The sequence below is a fragment of the Antechinus flavipes genome, chromosome 1 (assembly GCF_016432865.1).
Source record: "Antechinus flavipes isolate AdamAnt ecotype Samford, QLD, Australia chromosome 1, AdamAnt_v2, whole genome shotgun sequence".
Lineage (NCBI taxonomy): Eukaryota > Metazoa > Chordata > Mammalia > Dasyuromorphia > Dasyuridae > Antechinus > Antechinus flavipes.
Window position 1 is genome coordinate 50077248 of NC_067398.1, and position 22212 is coordinate 50099459.

Genomic DNA, 22212 nt, shown 5'->3' on the forward strand with positions numbered 1-22212 from the left:
ATGGCCATCAATTCAGCCAGCCAAATCCAATTTCTTCCCCAGAATTGGTTTCTCAGCGATCGTTACTAAGCTGCTGTAGTTAGGAACCACGTGTTTCTCCTGATAATCACTTTCTATTGTCCCAGGTCAAAGCCTTGTGAAGCCAAGGCTTGTCATCAGTTGAGTGACTACTGCAGACCGCAGGCTGGGGCTGTCAGGTCCCCCAGGGTCCCCCTGAGCTGAGCTCTGCATATGGTAGCACTCCAAGCCCCAAACATGCACAATATGATGGGATTGGTGAGGTGGGGGTTGTCAGAATTCCATTCTGCATTTCTAAAAGTCAATAATATGAGCCCAGAACAAGAGCAAGATCTGTACTATTCTTCACTTAGTAAGGGGAAAAATAATCAAGCCACCAATAGGGATGTACCAAGCACCACATGAATATCCTGAGCCCTGCTAGTTGCTGTGAGAAGCGTGGTACTTCTCAGAAGTATCCAGAAACAATGTTGTATCATGGCAAGGGACCAGAAATGATCTGGGTCCAAATCCTCCTTCTCTCTACTCCCTCTGTATACTCCTAGTAGAGAGTACTCTTCTCTACTACTTGATTTCAGACAACTAATGTCCCCCTCTAGAACCTCAGTTACCATCTCTGAAAATGAAGAGGATTGAACTAGATGATCTCTATGGTCATTGCCATGGTCAGTGGATCTATGTTGGATCTACCTTTAAGGGGCTAACCAGGCTATAAGACTAATAGCAGACCATAGAATGAGGCAATTGCTTCTAGAAAGAACACTGGGTATGGAGATGTGGACTTGGATGTGAGCCGCTTTCTCTTGCTATGACTTGAGTGAGTCCCTTCTGGATCTTCATATAATAAACAAAAGTAATAACCAGAGCCATATCAGATACTATGTTGAGTGTACCACATTTGTTATTTTATTTGATTTTCCTCACAATTTCTAGAGGGTGCTGTGATTAATTTGCTTGAATAAATCTAGAGCTGAAAGGGACTTTAGAGTCCATAAGTTCAATCCCTTCACTTTGTAGATGAGGAAACTAAGGCCCAGAAAAGTTAACCATCTTGTCCAAGGTCACACATGGAGGTAAGAGCTGAACCCAAATCAAGCTCTTTCCACTGTATCAAAACCTCCCAGATTCTCCCTCCATCAAAGTCTAGAAGTCTAAATGGGAATAGAAGCAAATAATGTATCCAAGGACACATAGGTAATAAGTAGCGGAGAAAGGATTGAATCCAGGGTTATTTCATCCTAGGAGAGCTTTGTTCCCTTCTTAAGGTGTTAGAGAAGAATTATTCCCTCTGTGAAGACACTCTAATCAACAAACATTCATTGAGCATCAACTGTGATGGAGACATTTGGTTCTATTTTGAGCTCCCTGTGCCTATGTGCAGCCAGAATCCCACAGGCTGCAGCGTTATGGGCTGTCTAACTAAGACTATCACCTCCCTTTAGTTTGTGTGTGTGGAAAGTCTCGTGACAGCAGTAGTGGATATGTATCCAAAGACTTTTCGGCGTGGCTATCGGCGGGAACTGCTCATCTTGGCCCTGTCCATCGTCTCCTACTTCCTTGGCTTGGTCATGTTAACAGAGGTAAGAAGCTTTTTGGTTTATTTTTTGTGTTTCCTCATCTTTTGTATTTATATTGCCTTCATTTCCCAACATACTTTTCTCCCTTCCCTGCCTCGTGATCTATCCCTTAATAACAAGGAATAATGAAAAAATAAAAATGACTTAAAAAAAATTATCCGCACATTAACCAAGTCTAAAAGTATATGTAGTATTCATATAGCCTCTAGTCTCACAAAGATGGGATGGATGTTGGTTCCATCAATTCAAAAATCTGTATAACTCAGGCTAGTATCAATGAGCTACCTTACCAGTCCACAACAGACAGCCTTTTTCAAAACACTCTGATCTCCCTGAATTCTTTCTGTGGAACCAATTATAATGGACCCCAAACCTAAAGTATATTGTCTCCCTTGAGTAGCGTTAAAAAAACAAGGTGTGGTAGTGACATTTTTGGATGTCAGGCTCAGAACTGCAGGCGCTCCCACTCACTCCTCACTTGTCAAGCTCCTTTTCAGGTGAGGGGGTGATATAATTCTCCTCCTTGGTTCACCAAGATAACTAGAATGAAAACATTCTTAAAAAGCAGATATGCTCTTCCCTTTATCTCTCCGATCCCTCCCCCATCTCCCCAACTTCTCTTTATCAAGAAAAGTCTTAAAATTCTCTTAAAAAGGATGAGTTTGAGCAAATCCCCTGCTCTATTGACTACCATTAATGGAAATAAAGAAAGATTTCTTCTCTTAAACCTAGTGAAAGATCCTCAGTGGAGCTGAGATTATCAGAGAAAACATTTTCAGCCTGTTTGGCTGCTGACACTCAAGGGATGCTATGTTTTTTTCTCCACATCATCATTCTGCCTGTATTTAAAGAAAACTTGTGAAATTCTGATTGCAGAAGAAGAGGACTTTATGACATGCAAATTGACACTTATGCTTGAGAGATAAAGAAACTCATGCATCAAAATGATGTCAAAAGTGAATATTTTGACTGGTAGGCAAGGTCCAAAGGCAGCAGAAGTCACTTGGACTCACTGAACTCCAAAATCTCTTCCAATTCTTGAGATTCTAGGATTCTATATTAATTTTTTTAAAAATTTTATTGAATTAAATTTGAATCCAGGATTCAGTGTTTTGGAAATAGTCTGATAGGAAGTCTATAGTTCAGAAGAATACTATGCAGGGAAAGTACTAGCCATGAGCAAGAGTCATGGTGAGGCTTACAACTGATAGACTGTCTTGAATATGGATCATCCCATTTGACCCTTACAATAATCCCATGAGGTGGGCAGATCTAAGGTTAATTTCATTCCCTTTTTATAGTAAGATACTAGTATCTTTGGTATTCCCTTAAAAAGTCAATGAGAAAATGGAGATTCATAAAAGAGAACAGACTAGTCCAAGGTTATATGACTGGTGATTCAGTTAAGCAATTCATCAAACATGTGATAAACTTCTATTAAGTACAATAATGATAGATAACATTTCCATAGCATTTACTATGTGCCAGACACTATGTTAAGTGCTTTATAATTATTTCATTTGATCCTCACCATAACTCTAGAAGGTAGTGCTGTAATCATCCTCATTTTTCAGATGATGATGATGATGATAGCATCTAATATTTAGGTAGCATTTATTATGTACCAGACATCATGCTAAGCACTTTGAAATTTTAATCTCATTTGAGCTCACATCAATCCTGGGAGGTAGTTCTATTATTATCATTCCCATATTGCAGATGGGGAAACTGAGGCAAATAGAAATAAAGTCCAAAGTCACACAGCTGATAAGTGACTTAGGCCAGATTTGTTCCTAGCGCCGGATTACTGCTATCTCCACTGTACCAGCTGGCTGCCAAAGACACAGAGCTATGTTCAGGAGAAACAATGAAGAAAATGAAAACATTTAGTATACATAGCGTGTATACTAAGAGGAAATATGAAATGACTACAAAATGATATAAAATGACTTCAAGAGGAAGAGAATATTAACTGGGGGAATCAGAAAAAAGTTTCGTGTAGGAAGTGGCATCTGAACTATGTCTTGAAGAAAGGCAAGGATCACAAGAAATAGAAGTGAGGGTAGAGTGAATTTCAGGCATGAGGAAATCACATGGACAAAAGCATGGAGGTGAGAGATGGCTAAGTCAGGCTGCTGGTTATGAACCTAGCTTTCTAACTCCAAATACATTGATCTTAACTTTGCAACATATTGCATAGTAGAAATGAATAATTACATCTAGTTAAGAGAATTGAGGACATTAATCACTAACCCTTCAAAATCCTAATTATTGGGAGGTGTTATTAGGTGACAGTCTTTGATACCAGCCATCTTTTCCTCTAACGGAACAGCTACCCTGGATTGACCCTCCCACACTGAGGATTGTCTAATGCACTAATTCACCTCCTGTTATTAGAATAATTATGGACTTCATTCTCCCTAGCTTTTACCATTTTTAAAAGCCCAACTCAATTGAGAGAGAAAAAGAATGGAATGTAAGACTGAATCCTCGGTTATTTTTTCTGAAGGAAAATTCTATGGCTTGACCATTTAGTAATCATCATTTCATTTTCTGTTTGAATAACCTTTGGTTATTCAAGGTGGCAGAAGAAAATCCATTCATTGAGTCTAATTTAAGCAAACGCTCCATTTTGCTTTGAATGCTCATTCTTCTCAAACTTGGTGTCTAACAACTTTGACCTTATCCATTTCCAGTGGTTTTAGACAAAAAAATTTAGACAAAAGCACTTTTTTTCTAGGCTATGCTTAACAGATATAGAAATGGAACACTGTGGTCTCTGTTTTCAGAGAACTTAGAGTCTATCTAAAAAGATAAGATTTGTTCCATGAAATTAGCTATGAATAACACCAGCTTGACTAGAATTGACCAGGATTACCTAGTCACTGATTACCATTACAAATTATAACTCATAGAATCTCAGAGGGGCCAGAGATGGAACCATTGACATGGCATCTCCCATGGAATGGACTACAGCTTATGGCTAGGGGAGATCTAAATAAAGTCTTCAGCCAAAAGAAAGTCAGTGTCAAAGTGGGTAAGGTACAGGAGATGCAAAGACAAAATCAAAACTTGCAGTTTGTACTCTCAAGTAGCTTCTATCCAGAAAAAGAAATAGACAAGGAATAGAGAGATAGGGGAAAACCAGGAGAATTATAGGATGCTTATTTAGGAGAGGATGTCAAGAAAGAGAAGGACTGAGAAAAGCCCATTGCATGTAGCAATTCAAAGATAACTTTGTTAAAGTTTAAAATGTTAACTTTGAAAAAAAAGTTTCAATTGAATGATAAAATCATTGCATTGAATGCTGAGAGGTGAAAGAATAAATGTCACTATCCTTGTAGTCACCTGGTTAGTCTTGTATTCTTCACACCATACTCACTCCATCACCACCCCTACCATATTTAATTAGTTTCCCTGATACCACCTCTTTACTTCATCTTCTTTTCTCCACTTAAATTCAAGACCATATTATCTCTCATCTAAACTATTGAAATAACTTATAAAAGCATGGGCTTATAAGTATTGAGTTAGAAAACTTCAAAAGACATTTAATTCAAACCTTTCATTGTATTGACAAGGAAACTGGGACTAAGGGAGATAAAAGGATTTGCCTAAACTCACACAAATATCAAGAACCCGAGGTGTGATTTGAATTCAGATCACCTGAAGCTAGAGAGGATGCTATTTCCATTATACTATGTCTGAAGTTTTTCTCCACTCCTTTTATCTACAAAGCCATGGGATAATATTCTTAAATATCAGGTTTCTTAACATGTCACTCTCCTATTCAATAAACTCTAATGGCTCCCTAGCATTTCGAGGATCAAGTACAAATACAACTATCGGGCATTCAAAGCTCTTCACAAACTGGTCCAGATTGACCTTCTCAATGTTGTTCCAGGTCCCATTACACTACTCTATATACAATCTGGTCCAGCTAAACTGACTTCTTTTTTCTGAGTTCTGGATGCAGCAGTTTTTATTTTAATAATATTTTATTTTACCAAATAAATGCAAAGTTAGTTTTCAACATTCACCTTTATAAAATCTTTAAACTGATTTCTTAAGATTCCTCACATGTGGCCCCCTGTTCCTTATCTCCATGCTTTTTTACTACCTGTCCTTCACCCCTGGACTGGATTCCTACCTCCCTGAGCTAGAATCCTTAGCTTCCTTTAAAACTGAGCTCAAGGGCCACCTTCCACATGCAACCTTTTGGTAATCCCTAGCTGACAAAGTTTTTCCCCCCAAATCACCTTGTATCTACTTTGTGTATCCTTATGATATAAGTTTTCTTCCCCATTAGAATGAACCTCAAGAATGAACATATATTTTCATCCATTTTCCCAAGAACCTTAAGCAATGCCTCACCCATGGTAAATGCTCAATAAATACTTTTTGACTGAGTGATCAAATAAGTATGGATGGTTTTTTCTCAGACTTTGTGAAAGGAAAAAAAAATAAAATAATAATTTCAGAGGATGATAGGGTAAATTGAAAAAAAAAATAGGTAGGCTTGGACATGTTTGTAGACAGCAGGAATGAATATGATAGAAATAGAAGAATTAAAATTAAGAGAAACAGTGGAAGAAATCATCCAAGGAGTAGGGTCCTATAAGAGATGGGAGGAGTGGGATCAAGGGTACAAATGGGATCAAGGGTCCATATTGTTCTTAGAGACTAGAATAGAAGAAACTAGAATGGGAAATGATGTCAAGATGTTTAAGTTCTCTTTTAAATAAAAAAATAAATTGAGAAACAAATGAGGGGAAATAACTTGCTTAATGTCACAGAACTTGTTAGAAATGGAGTCACTATGAAAACATCATATGAATGATGAATACTAAGTGAGCTGAACTAGGAGAACAAACTGTGAAAAATTCAAAAACTCTGATCAACATGTTGACAAAATGCTGTTCTAGTTGACTGATAATGAAGCATATTTCCGACTTCCCAACAGAGAGGTGATAGACAACACTTGCAGCAAACATACATTTTCTGACGTGGCCAATGTGGGGATTTATTTTGCTTGGCTATATATATTTGCTACTAAGTGGAAAATCAAAGAAGCTAGGACTGGGATAGCAAACAGATAAGAAAAAAGAAATGTAGGAAGGGAAAAGAGAAAGAAGGAAAGAAAAAAGAAAAAAGAAAAGTAGGAAGGAATGGCCATGTTATCTTTTGCAATGCATTTCTTTTCTCCATCCTTTCCTCAAAAATACCTCCCTCATATTGTGAAGAAATTATCTTTCCCTTCCAATTGAAGGTAATTTTCATGAAGCCTCTAAAGCTTAAAGCTTGAAAGGTCCTTAAAAATCACCCAAGCTAAACCTCTTGTGTTAATGATCGGGAAGCTCTGACCCAGAAAATGAGGTTAGAATCAATGACAGAGTCAGATCTCCTCATTGTATGCAGTTATCACTGCATATGTAATATCCCCTGGATCTTATTAGTTAGAATAGCATTCAGGTGAATATCATCCTTTTTGTTAGAGTGCTAAGGAATATGAACTAAGAGGCAGCCTCAACTGGGGAAGAAGAAGAGCCTTCCTAACGCAGCAGACTAATGGTACCTGGAAGACTGACTGATTCCAGAATTTAACAGGAAGGGTCAGAGGACCATTGCCTTTGAATTAGAAAATGAAGAGTTGATTTTAGGTAGGTCAAGAAAGAGAGTCTTTATTCTGAGGTAACTGGAAGGTTAGTTTGGTACAATAAGACAAAAAGACTCAGAATCAGAAGCTCACACAGATAATGGATTTGGACAAAGCCAGATCCTGATTCCAAGTCAAATAATCACCCCAAGTCCCAGCCTCCTTCCTAAAAGATCCATGATGAATAGACCAGTCATTGGGGTCAAGAGGAGAGCTGCCCCTGGGCTTAAATGCAGACTAAGGCATATATGAAGTCACCACACTAATTCTGCTCCCTTGTCTCTCCATCTATCTCTACTGTAGGGTGGTATGTATATCTTCCAACTGTTTGATTCCTATGCAGCCAGCGGGATGTGCCTTCTCTTTGTTGCAATCTTTGAATGTGTCTGCATTGGCTGGGTTTATGGTAAGTATCAGCCTACCCTTATCCCCAGTGCCATTTGCCATGAAATCTCTTTTCCTATGCCAGCTGCTACCCATAACACCTGTTTGCCCGAGTCAGCGGGAGGCATAGGCTCTTTGTTCTGTTCAGCCAATACTTGATGTGACTGCAACTGGGCAGCAGCCCAAGCACTAGGCCTGGAAGGAGCTGCTGTTTTGTTCTCTGTGACTACAACATTCTAGGCCTTGTCCCTTTATCTCTCTGGCCTTCTTTACTACTCTCTACTCTGATTCATGCATAGATTTCAGAATTCTTAGCTTCAGGGTAGCAAGAGACTTCAAAAATTATCTCATTTTACATGCAAATTTTACTGAAAGATAAGGAAACTGAGACTTGAGGAAATTATGGCTTTCCCAAAGTCATATAGGTAGTAAGTAACAGGAAAACTTGAACTCAAGTCCTTAGACTCCAACACTAGTACCCTTTCCATTGTATCATGAAGAATTATTACTTTCCATGGGTGTTAAGAATCCTTCCTAATATCTAACCAAAAATCCCTACAATTAAATGAGATTTACAATTAAATTAGATTAAATGAGAGACAGTGTGGTATGTTGGATAGAACCCTGGAGTTAGGGAAAATCTGGGTTCAACTCGTGTTTTGCCAGGTATGTGATTATGAGTAAGTCCTCTTAATTTGTGAAGTTAAGAGATTGGAGTCAATGACTTCTAAGGTCTCTTCCGACTCCAAATCTATAGTCCTATGAAACCCGAGTATTTTCTTTTCCTCTCCTGAGGAGGAGCAAGGAATGTTCATGCATATATCCCCCTTCCCACTCAAAGATATAAGAGTAAATATATATATGCCTTTAGTCTTCTTTTTTTAAGGTTAAGAGCTCATTTTCTTTGGCCTTTCCATATAAATTTTGTAGTCTACTAAGAGAATTTTTTCATTGTGTCTTCTGTGCTGAGGATAATGTAGTGGATAAAACTCTTCTTTACCTGGAGTCAGCATGACCTGTGTTCAAATACTACTTCAGATACTTTATTAGCTATGTGGCAAGTCACATAATCTTTCTAAATTTCAGTTTCCTCATCCATAAAATGGGGCTAATAATATCACCTTCTTTGCAGGGTCCTTCTGACAATAAAATAAGTAGCATGTGTAAAGTGTTTTGTAAAACATAAAGCTCTATAGAAATGTTTACTATTATTATTGTAATTTGCATTATTTCTTTATAGGGAGCAATCGCTTTTATGACAACATTGAAGACATGATTGGCTACAAACCACTATCTCTAATAAAGTGGTGCTGGAAAGTGGTAACTCCAGGCATCTGTGCAGTGAGTATCATTTGAGTAGCTTCCCACTGCCTCGTAGCTCTAAAATCCAGACAATGAATAGTATGTTCTTTTTAGACACCAGGTCCGTAGTGTCTGGGACTTTCCTAGGTGACTCCTTCCTCAACCAGATTGTTCTAGAGCAGTGGTTCTCAAACTTTTGTTCTCAATATCTTCATGTTGTTAAAAAACTATCGAGGATCTGTTCAAAGAATTTTTGTTCACATAGGTTATATTTATAGCTATTTGCTATATTAGAAATAAAAAAAATAATTTTGAATTTGTAGACCCTCTGAAAGGGTTTCAGAGACCCCAACAATTCTTTGGACTATACTTTGAGGACCACTGTATCTAGAGTCAGACTTGTATCATCCCTGGTCTCATTCAAAATACAATCCAGTAGAGATTTAAAACACACACACACACACACACAAAACCATAGTACAAAATATTACATCACTGCTTCATAGAGATAAGTTTCATGAGAGGTTAGAGGAAGAGGAAGTTAAGAATTCTAATTCCTAACAGGATTGGAGAAGACTTCTAGAAGATGGCATTTGAGTCATGCATTATCACCACCTGAAAGAGACCCTAAGAAGAAAACTTAGAGGAATGTCTTAGTCAAGTTTCAAAATTCCCAGGTTAAAGAGGAAATATTATGATCAATAAGAGAAAAAAACCAATTTAAATACTGAAAAAAAATAATCAAGATTTTAAAAGAACTAGTAGCTTCTCAATTAACATAATTAAATAATCCCTACTGGCAATGGGATTACATTCATTGGGAGAGAACTATGTAAAAAGTAGCTAAAGTTTATAAATATAGACACATACATGTATACATCATTTGTGTGTCAGGGGCTATGGGACTTTACATGGTGTACCTCTTTCTAAGCTAGGATTTCTTTGAGAAAGAATCCTTGGGTGTCCCCTACAGAGAAATGCTCCATTAGTGATTTAGATCCCTGTGACCTGCTTCTTCTTCCATCTTTCAGGGAATCTTCATCTTCTTCCTGGTTAAATACAAACCCCTCAAGTACAACAATGTGTACACATACCCCAACTGGGGTTATGGGATCGGGTGGATGATGGCACTCTCCTCTATGGTCTGCATTCCACTTTGGATTATCCTCAAGATGTGGCAGATTGAGGGCACGCTCCTGGAGGTGAGTGAGAACTAATTTCTGTCAGCCACCCATGGAAAAGGGAGATTTGCCGGTTGGAGAAGGGAGAAAAAGAGCACACATGAAAGGGATGGCCTTCAAACTGGGGTCTTTCTGGTAATCGTGGTGCCAAGGTATGTATGTACTGAAACTGGACTAAAAATCTCAATAAAGGAGGAGCTAGTATTTATCTAGCACTTATTGTGCACTAGGCACTGTGTTTAGTATGTTTTACAAATATTATTTCATTTGAGTCTCACAACTTTTTGAGATAGATGCTATTTATTATTATACCAATTTTACAGTTGAGAAAACTGAGGTAAACAGCCTCTAAGTGACTTGTCCAGGGTAAATAGCTAATGAACTTATATAGTTAGTAAGAGTCTGAAGCCAGACAAGAAAGAACTCAGCTTTTCCTGACTTGAGGATGAAAAGAATAATTGCTGTATATATATTTATCTGCTAACTACTTAGCATTTTGCTTTTGGCATGATAATTCTTTGAGGTAGTTAGTGAATGTATTATGTTTTTATTTTATAGATGATAAGAATAAGGCAATGTGCTGTAATGGAAAGAGATGTGCCTTTGGATTATAATATTTGCACCAAAGACATCATGTTGTAGTAGATGGAAGATCAACTTTAAAGTTAGAAGACTTGTGTAAAAAACTTGCCTCTGATACAGACCGACTGTGTAACTCTGGATGAGTTTACTTAATTTCTAAGTATCCCAAATATCTACAACTTGCAGAGCAGAGTCAATCTGCAGTGTTAGAGAGAAGCTCCTCACAGACAATTCCTCATATGGATGAAATATGAGGTTTAGTTCTGTGTGTGTGTACAGATACACACATATACAATATTTTTCTGTATGTATATGCATGTATATTGTGAGCATATATACACACATTGTCTATTTACATATATGTGCAAACATATATATATATATGTATGTATATTGCATAGTTGTGTATGATTATATTTAGGTTTACACCCAGGATTTCATCAATTGGGTGGAGATGGGGGATTCCTGTTGTGGAAACTTCCTCCTCTATTTGAAATTGATAACTGATGCATAACTTGACTGTAGATTTAAGAGTGACCTGGGGCCACTAGGTAATAAAAAAAATTAATGGAACGGACTAGACAAAGATGAATCAGAAATAATTGAACTCAATAACCTAGGGGCTGCTCAACCTGAAAACATAAAATACCTAGGAAAGAGCACACTATTTGACAACAATTGCTAGAAAAGCCAAGAAGCAGTCTGGGAGAAAATAGGTTTGGTGCCACGTTTTTAATCATATTGCATTTCTTTGTATTTATTTATACAATAAATTCAAAATGAATGAAAGGCCATACTATTAAGAAAAAATTAAAAGAGAAGCATATCATATATCTTTCACAGCTATATATGTAGAACATAAGTTATTAATCAAATGAGATAGAAATAATTACAAAAGGTAAAATAAATAATTTTGATTACATGAAATTTTAAAAAGCCTTTGCACAAAATTAATTCATCTAGGGATGAATAAAAGGAAATAGTCAACTGGAGGGGAAAAGCTTTGTAACAAATATCACTGGTAATGGTTTAAGGTCCAATAGACAATTAACAAAAATATATAGAAACAAAATTGATTCCCTAATAAGGAAATAGCTAAAGAATATGAATCCCTAATTCTTAAAAGAAGAATAACAATTAAGAGCCATATGAGAGAATATTCCAGGTCACTAATAATTAAAGAAATGCAATTTAGAACAATCCTAGGGTTTTAATATATGCTCAGCAAGTTGGTAAAGATGATCAAAAAATAGAAACAATCAATGTTGGAAGAGTTATGTTCATCATTGGTGGAGCTATGAATTAGTATAATAATTCTGGAAAACAAATTGGAATTATGTAAATAAAGTGCATAAAATATTTATCCCCTTTAACCCAGAGATTACACTGCGAGGCATATATTCCAGGAGGGTCATTGAAAAAAAGAAAAGCTCCATATATAAAAAATATTTATAGCAACACTTTTCATGATAGTTAAAAGAAAGAAAATAGATGCCCTTCAATTTTTAAAAAATGACTAAACACACTGTAGTACATGAATGTAATTCTTTAAGAAACAAGAATAAGATAGAAAAATATGAAAAAAAGATGTGAAGTGATAAAAACTGGACTAAATAGAATCAGGAAAACAATATATATAACAACTACATCAGTGTAAATTAAAAAAAAAAAACCTGCAAAATAAAACTGAATTTTGTGAAATTATAAAAAAAAAAAAAAAAAAACTTGTTTCAAAAGAAAAGACATGAGTAAACATGTCCCTCGATTACTTCTTAGAATTGAGTCAATTTTATGGTTGATCCCATCTATCCCCTGCCTTAGGGAAATTATTTTGGCAGCTCAGTGAAGAATGGATTGGAGAATGGTAATACTAAGGGCAGAAAAACCAGAGAGAAGTTTATTGAAATAACCCAGTCAAGAGTTGAGGAAGACACCAAGATTGTGATGAAGAGGGAAGAGAGAAAGGTGGATCTAAGTGAGAAATGTTTGTTTAATTTCGTTTTGTTTGCATTTGGAACTTAAAGTAGTGAATCACCAGAATCACTGAAAATATTGGTCCTTGAAAAGGACTCAACATGGATATAACTGATATTTTCCTACGGGGTAGGACAACTGCCACTCTCGTGAGTGTCTCCTTACAGAAAGCACAGTTCATTGGCCTGCTACAGGACCTCAGGCCATTTGGAAAAATGACCTTCTCTTCATGCCTTCTTTCCACAAGGATGGTGGTTATTTCTGGAGCTAAGAGCCCTGTAGCACTAAAGATTCTCTTACTTGTGAAGAGATTGTAGGTCACCAGGTTGTTTTGTTAACACTTTGGGACATCATGCTAGCTTACATCTTCAGTGGAAACCTTCACTTGAAACCTTATCACCTTCCCCACTGAGAAAATACCCCAAGGTTTTCACTGGGTTGTTGAGGTTCAGAAATATCAACAGATGCAAGTTTCCTTGAAGATGACTTTAGGGTTTAGAATTTAGAACTAGTAGGAGAGGATAAATAGATTCTTTGCTAAACCACCCAGTTTCTTCCCAAGGCAAGAATCTATCTAAAAACCCAATTATAAAAGAAATCTTCTCTCTTCAGTTTTCTTATGTGTAAAATGAGACATTTGGTTTAAGTGGTTTCTAAATTTCCTTCAGCTCTAAAGTCCTATCTTGGAATAATAATTATTTTCATAATTATAAAAATGTAAGTTTTACAAAACACTTGCTAAATGTTATCTCACTTTATCTACCTACCCTGAGTATTCTCATTCTTATTTTACAGATGAGAAAATTGAGGCAAAAAGGGATTAAGTGACTAACTTTTAGTGACAGTCAGAAAACATCTGAAGTGGATTTGAACTTGGGTTTTCCTGACTTCATGGCTTGCACTCTATGATCTATGTCACTGAACTGCCCACCTAATTGAGACTGCTTGTCTAATGGTCAATTACATTCCCTAGTGTGACAATCCCCATATTTAAGAAGTGCTGGAAGAGAGCGACTTGGAGAATTTAGAGCTGCAATTAGAAGGAGATTCTAGAAGAGGCCCAAGGATTGGGGTTAGGAGGTTCCTTTAGATCAAGGTTGCATCCATTAACTCACCATATGATCTTGAGATATATTTTTGCTTTCTCTGGGATTTACTTATCTCATCTGGAAAATGAAGGGCTTGGACTCAATGTCCCTTCCAGTCTTGACATTCTAGAATTATTTCTATTTGTTTAATTATCCTACCATGGTTAGTCATGGACATAACTCATGGACAATGTAGCCCTGATTTTCATTCTCATAGGAATTAATTGACAAATAGCTAAAATTTACAAAATCCTTTAGATTAGTCAAAAGGATTTATCAAGCACATGCTATGTGCCATGTGCAAGCTAAGTACAGCCATGACACAGGGTCAATTCACTTCATTTCTTCGAATGCCTTTTCCTCATCTAGAAAATGAGGATGATTGGACTAGAACCCAGCTTATTAAACTATGGTTCATAACCCTATACAGGGTCTCATAACTGACTGGGGGAGTGATAAAGGTTGCTACTGGAAAAAGTTTAAGAATCTCTGGACTAGAACATCTCCAAGGCCTCTACATCTCTGAATCCATGGTTCTAGGAAATCAGGATGGGGGCACCAAACCTGGTACAGTTTGGACAGACAAACAGGGCAAGAGTCCAGGAAGTCCTTACTTACCCAGCTGTTGTCTTCTTCCATCACACAGAAACTCAGGAAGTTGATAGTGCCCAGCCCGGATCTGAAGATGAGAGGGAAACTTGGCACTGGCCCACGAACGGTTACCCTAAATGACTGTGACGCTAAACTCAAAGGGGATGGAAACATTTCTGCCATCACAGAAAAGGAGACACATTTCTGAGAGACCTTTCTTCGACTGGGATTTTTTTTTTATAAATGAAGATATAAACTACTTCACTTAATTATAGGAGTCGCTTGTTTTGCACAAAAATTATTAACAAGTTAATTTTAAAGTGAACACTGTATACTTGTTTAAAAGTCATTATTTTTTAATTATTATGTAAGTAACAGTCACAAAGAGATAATATTGTATGGGATGCTAGCAAAAACTTCTTGTAATGTGGTGATTTAAATTGTCATTTTATAGGAATTAAGAAGGTCTGTAAAAATGTACTGTCAACCTTTTATACTTTGGGTTTGGGGGATGGGGTGGCATTGAACAGCTCTCATTATGTTTCTAATCCATTTCCACAGACCATTGTGGACCATTTCCTTTCCAATATATGTCTATAAAAGGGGACTATTGTTTCTTTCTCTGTACACTGGAGAGAAGCTTCCACTCAGTTCTTGCCATCTTCATTTGAGCCCCAGTCTCCAGATCATGGGATTTAGAACTTGAAGAGAATTTAGAAACATTGAATCCAAGCCTCTCATTTGATAGATGAGATGCAGGAAAGTTTGGCATCCAGGTAGCAACTCCACTCTCCAGGCTTTGAGGTATGATAGAAAAAATTCTGGCTGAAAATGAGAAATCCTAGACTTGATTTCCAGCTTCCCCAGTTACTCACTTAGCTAAATTATCTTCCCTCTCTTAATTGTCATGTTCCTCCTCTGTACCATGAAGGCACTGGATGAGGTAACCTCCAAAGTCCCTTCTAACCCTGATGTCCGCCTATTTTCTAGTCTCAAAATCATAGATCCAGTCAAGTTTCCAGAATGGAAGGCCATATCTTAGAGATGATTATCCTTCAAATTAGCATCAAAGATATTGTTTTGTGGGGCTTATTTCTCTTTAGTCTAACAAGCATCAACTGACTCTTACTACTCTTAAGACTTAGGAAGTCTCTCCTCTCCATACTTTCTTGCTCCAGCGTATACTGTCTTTTATTTGTCTCAGTATTTGTCTTTCACTTTGGTTGGAAACATCACACACTTTTTCTGTTTCATTCTATAAGCAAGTGAATACTAAGAGAAAAGCTACATCCCCTTAGCCAATAAAGAGTTAATTAGAAAAAGTCATTAATATGATGAGCTTCATTCTGTCTTTTCTAGAAATGTTGGCCTTCAGCCCATTATTGTATTTGAAAAGTGATTGACGTAGAGTGATGGGGTAGAAGAACATGTTTGAAATCACTTCCTCAAGTTTCTGGAATGAGGGTGGCATTTCTCTCATACTACCTAGGTGAGAAAACAGAATGGAAAGATCCTCATGCAAGCCCCAAATTCCTGCCACTAGTAAGATCTTAGCCAAGTAATTTTCTGTCTTGGACCTCATTTGCCACATCTGTAAAAGAAGGATTTGGAATCACATGCTTCTGAAGGTGTCTTCTAACGCTAATATCCTATTCCTATCTTGCTTTTGTGCTATATTTTTAATTAATCCTGGGAGCTAGAATCATCCCCATATCTAGTATGTATGTGGTTCAAGTCACCTGAGATATCCCCAAACTAGAGAAGCAGTCTTGGAGTACAGAAGACCTGGGTTTGGGTTCACCTCTGATATGTACCAATTCTGTCACCCTGCACAAGTCCCTTAATTTCTCAGTGCCCCAGGCAACTCTCTAAGGCATTAATTGGCAAAGCAGGTGAAGATTTAATTCAGTAGAGGAGTTTTTTAATATATCAATGAAACCACAGGTTCAAACAAAACAAAACAAAACCTTCCCCATTCCCATATTTTAGGAGGCTTACCAAATGCCTCATATGTTTAAAAAAAAGAAAAAGTAAATCAAATTATAGAAATAGTGAGTTTAACCTAATTTTTAATACTACAAAATCTAATTTAATTTTTAAATCTAATTTAATATTACAAAAAGACGTAGATTTATTTTTTTCCCCAAAAGACTAGATAATCATTGTTAAGTTGTATTGGATCTGTATAAAATTTCCTTCAGCTCTAAGTGATTTCATCATTTCCATGATGCGTTTTCCCAGTTTTTATCAATCTTCTTAGCATATATCTTAGCACATAAGACCGAATGTTCTATTTTGTGGTATCTGCCACTGATTAGCTTGGGTAACTCTTTTTCACTTGGGTCTCAGTCTCTTTCTCTATAAAATAAGTGGATTAGGTTAAATGATCTCAAAGAGTTCCTTCAAACACTAACATCCTCTGATCCTTCTTTTGGGTTGGTCTCTCAGTTGGATTTGGGTTTCCAGTTCACTTTGCTTTTTCTTCCCTCTGGCTTGGGTAATGGATAGGAAGAATAGTTGTTCATGGGAGGTAGAGTCTGGAAATGACATATTTTTCTATCCAGATGTTATAAGCATGTTCTTTCCCTTCTCTTCATGTTTTTGAGCTCTCCCTTCTCCTTCAGCTTTGACTTATCTTCACTATTTACTTTCCAAGACTTTTCTTCTATTAGTCAATGACAGTGTTAAACTCTTTTGGTCCACTTCCTCTGTAAATGGTTGTTCCAAATTTCCACTATTTCTCTCTTCCAAGACAATGCCTACCTGCTCTGTCAATAGTCAAGTGCCGAGTCTTTCATTTTTCTTCTTAATACTCAATTCTTTCTTTGTTCCTTCCAAGTGGCCCTCTGCCCAGAGAAATATAAGCAGCTCCAAGTTAAAAAAAAAAAAGCCTGTCCCTCAATGACCATGGTTTCTGAAGGAGGTATTTATGCTAAACTATAGTCCAATCGATTCCTTGATCTTGCTTGGTGGCTTTTAAGGCTATGTCTCTATATTTACTTGCTTGGATTTTTTCAAACTGATATATCTGTTTCTTAATTATCATTTTAATTTTTAGGAATACTTTTTAACCCTTTGCCATTAACTAGCTGACAGCCCTGAATAAATCACAAATACCTCCTTCGAACATTAGTCATTTCATTTATAAACTGAGGGTTTTGAATGGGTAGATTTGTAAGGCTCTTTCCTGCTTCCTACATTTCCTGGAGATGTGAGCTTTTCAGAATCAGAACTTTTGGTTTACAGCACACTGGGGTTGAAAAGGTGAAATTTTGTTTACATCATAATGTTTGAAGAAAATGAAATATGATTTTGAACTAAAGTTTCCCAAACTAACTCATTTATCTCTTCTGTCAGGAATCTATTTCTTTCCCCAGTTTTGTCATTTTGTCTTGATGGCCTTCAGTTTCCCATGGCCTCGGCTCTCCCTCTTCACTCATCATCTTGATCTAGAATCCCGTCTCCAAAAAGGTAGCAAGATGCCTCCCTCAGGGATCTTGAGTCTTATGACCTATACCTTAGGTTCATTTCTTTCTATGTTCACCAAGTAAGCATTCCAACAAATCCTGGGTTTGGAAGGTTTTCTGATTCTGCTGCTATAGATTGTTTTGATAATAACTTTATATACATACATGTGGGACTACATGGTCTGCAGTTACTAACATGCTGGGGGCTCAGTTTTTGTGCATTTAACACTTGAACTGCTTAACATTTTATTCATGGCACACAGGAGGGATTTTTTCCCAAATTTCCTACTGGTATTTGTGTACCTTCTTTGGAAACAAAAAAATGACACAAAAGAGAATTATGTTCTTATGGTGATGACTTTTTGATATTCATATAGAAGCAATAGATCCTTTCAGAGATATTTACAGTATTATAAAAAGAAAGGGTTGTATTACTGTTTTACACAGCTGAAGTTTTTATTTGGTATTCAAAGGGCACAAAATTTTTTGTCTGCTTACTCATTTTTAAAAATTAAAGAAGTGAACAATGTGTGACAATTGTCTTGCTATTATGTTCCCCTTAATTTTTCCTGATCCTCCTCTTTATGTGTCATTCCCAGGATTGTTGGATAAGCCCCACAGCTAGGGGAAGAGCTTTGAACTTATGGTGAGAAGACCAAGAAATTAGATCTTATTTCTACCATTTTGGGCATGCCCTAGAATAAGTCACTTCCCTTTCTCTATGAAATGAGAAGTGGGCAAGATTGGGCTTGTGGTTTATATTTATATAATTTTTTGAGGTCCACAAAGTACTTTGATCAAATTATCTCATTGAAATCATCACAATCATTTTGGGCAGTAAGTGCTACTTTCATCCCCGTTTTACAGATGAGATGACCAAGATTCATAAAACTTGAAGGATTTACCCTGGATCACACAGTAAGTGTTTGAGGCAAGATTGAACTTAGATTTTCCTGGCTCCAAATCCATTCTTCTATGATGGACTATATAGTTCTAAAGTCCTTTCTAAGTTTTAACATTATATGATTCTGTGACTGTATGAAAGATCTAAACAGGCCATTTATCTGGCTACCAATTTTTTAGCAATCTCATATTCCTGGAACCTAGCAGAAGATGTGAGAAACTCCAGGAGTAACAATCCCCACTTTCCTTTCTTTTTTATGTTTATTATGTTTTAAAACATAATAAAATTATATTTAATGTTTTTATTTTCAAATGCATTGATAATTTTCAACATTCATCTTGGCAAAACCTTATGTTCCAAATTTTTCTCCCTTCCTTTCCTCACCCCCTCCCCTAGATGACAAGTAATCCATTATGTTAAAAATGTGCAATTCTTCTATATATATTTCCACAATTATCATGATACATAAGAAAAAATCAGATCAAAAAGGGGAAAAATAAGAAAGAAAATAAAATTCAATCAAACAACAATAAAAAGGTGAAAATAATATGTTGTGAACCACACTTAGTTCCCATAGTCCTCTTTCTGGCTACTGAAGGCTCTCTTCATCACAAGACCGTTAGAACTCCCAGCCTTACTTTCTAGCCTTATCTCTTTCTCCTCCCTATTCATGGAGTGTGGCCAATGATTTCAGCTCTACTTCATTTAAATCCAATTCAGGAGCAAGTCAAGATATTACCCTCATAAAGTCATTACCCTTCTTTGAGAATGAAGGACCACCATCAACAAAAACAATAATAACTAACTGTTCTCAAGCCAGAGTAAAGGATTTGCTATTTCCCAAACAGATTATATTTTCCCACCTCCCACTTCCCACTTTGTCATGAGGAGCCATCTTCAGTCAAACTCACTTCACTGTCAGCTAAAGTGACTCTCTGAATTTCTCTAACTATTTGTCAGACTCCTTCCCACCTTCAAGATGCCTCCATTCTGAAAGCCATTGTCCTGATTGGTACATCCCTAGTCTACTTCAGGACTTCTTAAACTTTTTTTCCACTTGTGATCCCTTTTCACCTCAGAAATTTTTGTGTGACTCTGGGTAAATAGATATGTAAAACAGGCCCATAAATCAAACATTTACTGATAATAAATCATAATTTCACAACCCCCACATTGTGTTATGGGATTCCATGTGCGGTTGTGAATCATAGTTTAAGAAACTCTGGCATATACCACCATTTCTTGAGAGACTCCCTATCATCTTGCCACCCTGCTTTCCAGTTTCCTGTTGTGCGTTTTTATCTCCATTACAAATATTCTTTTATGAATGTATCATGGATCCCATTGGCATTCTGGTAAAGCCTCTAGATCCTTTATTAGAGTAAAATTTGTAGATGCATAAAATAAAATACATAGGATTACAAAAGAAAAACCAATTATTTTGGAATAGTCATTCTCCTCCCGCCCACCCATATTCAGATTTCTCCTGTTATCTCTGATCATTGAAAGTCTTGTTTCCCATATGAGACTTCTAAATTCCTTGAGGGGTAGGAATCTTTGCAGCATCTAGCAGCAGTACCTCACACAGAGTAGGTGCTCAGTTAATAACCAGCTTACATTTGTATGGTACATTATACAGGAAACCAGTAAGAACACCAGACCTGGATTCACTTTGGAGAGACTTGATCTTGAATCTTTCTTTAAAACACTGACTAACTGAGTTTGGAGATATAGAGTATCATAGTGGCATGCCTGCTAGAGTTAGAGTCAAAGTTATTTAATCATTTTCATGTCTCTTGGTGACCCCATTTGAGATTTTCTAGGCAGAGACACTAAATGGTTTTTGCCATTTCCTTCTGCAGACCATTTTACAAATGAGGAAAATTGAAGCAAACAGGGTTAAGTGACTTGCTCAAGGTCATATAACTATTACGTATCTGAGGCTGGATTTGAACTCAGAACCTCCTGACTCTGATACCCAAGTTCATATCCTAGATCTAGCATGTGAACTATCTGCATGACCTTGGACAAGTCCCTCTGAGCCTCAGTTTCTGCAACCCTAAAATAAAGAAGTTGACCAGATGGAAATTAAGCTCTGTTTCAATTCTAAATCTCTCAATTGAGAATCAAATAAAATAATGTATGTTAAGTGCCTTGTAAATCCTTAGGACCTCATATAGATTCAGTTATTCTCATTATTAATTATCATTACATTAGAATGACACGGATCTGCCACCAACTTTGTGGGTTTTTTAATGGGATTACATCTGTGGATTTTATAGTGGAAGGCAATTGTAAAATTGAGTTGATTTTTAAAGAAAGGGAGCTTTAGTGGAATTCACCAATTTTGGAAGAAAGAAAAAAGATGCCTGTATATATTTCTGCTTAGCCTGAGAGTGTGATTCTGGTAATGCAAACCCCTGAAAATTATGACATATCTCTACTACCACAGAGACTCAAGGTGTCTACATTGTCTACTGGAAGTAGAGAAGGATTTAGGGAGCCTGAATCCCCTGAGCTGAATTATTCCTTCCTTTCCTGGAGACTTCCAGGAGTACACCTGCCTCCCAAAATGACTTTTGAATGACTTGAATCTCTTTCTCTTACCCCTGATCCTTCACTCTGTTTAATCCCTGACATACCTTCCTGGGGCAGAAGGATACACCTGGTTTAGAATGAGTTCCTGGTTGCCTAGCAACTTCAGCCAGCTTCATGTGAAAAAGGTCACTATAGACCACTGGAAAAATAAGTCAAGGGATAGGGAAGGGGAAAGATTTGAAACAGCTAGGGATCACTTGGGGGGTTGAGTGCCATAGAGAGTGGTTCAGGATGATTGAGGGTGAGCCATCATGCTGGACTGGAGAGGCCTAGAAAACATGATGAAGAACATAAAAATTGAGATAAAAGCTTAACATTTCTTTCATTTGAAATGTGGTGGAGAGGGGGAGAAAGGTGTGGGAGGGGAGGCAATCTATCTCAGGAAATGGTAGTGTGTGCACCCTCCCAAGAGACGATGTTCTTTGTGAAGCATAAATAAATATGTATCACTTCCCAATTTTGTATGAAAAGGTAATTACCCAGGACCCGCTGCTGGATGCCTGATTTGCAATCATGAGGAGACCCAGCTTTCATTCCTGAGAAGGCGTAAACACCAGGAGAGGCATGCAGGCAGCTATTTAAAGCAATAGAGGGGTCTCAGGCCAAGGTTGCCAATGACCTTGGTCTTGATGGCCTGCCTGTGGGCTGGTGGTATTTCTTGACAGTCATCCAGGAGAAGCCAGGAGCAGTGTTAGCTCAGTCCAGCACTAGTTAGGAAAAGGCTCGAGGTAAGACATAGCATTTGTCTTCTCTGCCTAATGTTTGGACTCAGAAAGCTACATTCTTATAACTGTAAATTGTCAGCATGAAGTGACTGTTTTGGCGTCCTTACTCAAAGGTGAATCTTGCTTAGTACCATGGAGAGCACCCGAGTGCAAACACAGCCAGGA

The 22212-nt window shown here is 37.2% G+C and overlaps 1 protein-coding gene across 1 annotated transcript in view; it reads left to right on the forward strand.

Annotated features, from left to right (window-relative positions):
• The window catches only part of SLC6A11 (solute carrier family 6 member 11), a 174873-nt gene extending 156516 nt beyond the window's left edge, over positions 1-18357 (forward strand). The window contains exons 10-14 of the mRNA XM_051982320.1: positions 1461-1598; positions 7555-7657; positions 8876-8976; positions 9969-10139; positions 14409-18357. Coding sequence (XP_051838280.1) covers positions 1461-1598; positions 7555-7657; positions 8876-8976; positions 9969-10139; positions 14409-14561 — 666 coding nt within the window. The 3' untranslated portion in view covers positions 14562-18357. The remainder of the gene's footprint in view (positions 1-1460; positions 1599-7554; positions 7658-8875; positions 8977-9968; positions 10140-14408) is intronic.
• The last annotated feature ends 3855 nt before the right edge of the window (positions 18358-22212 follow it).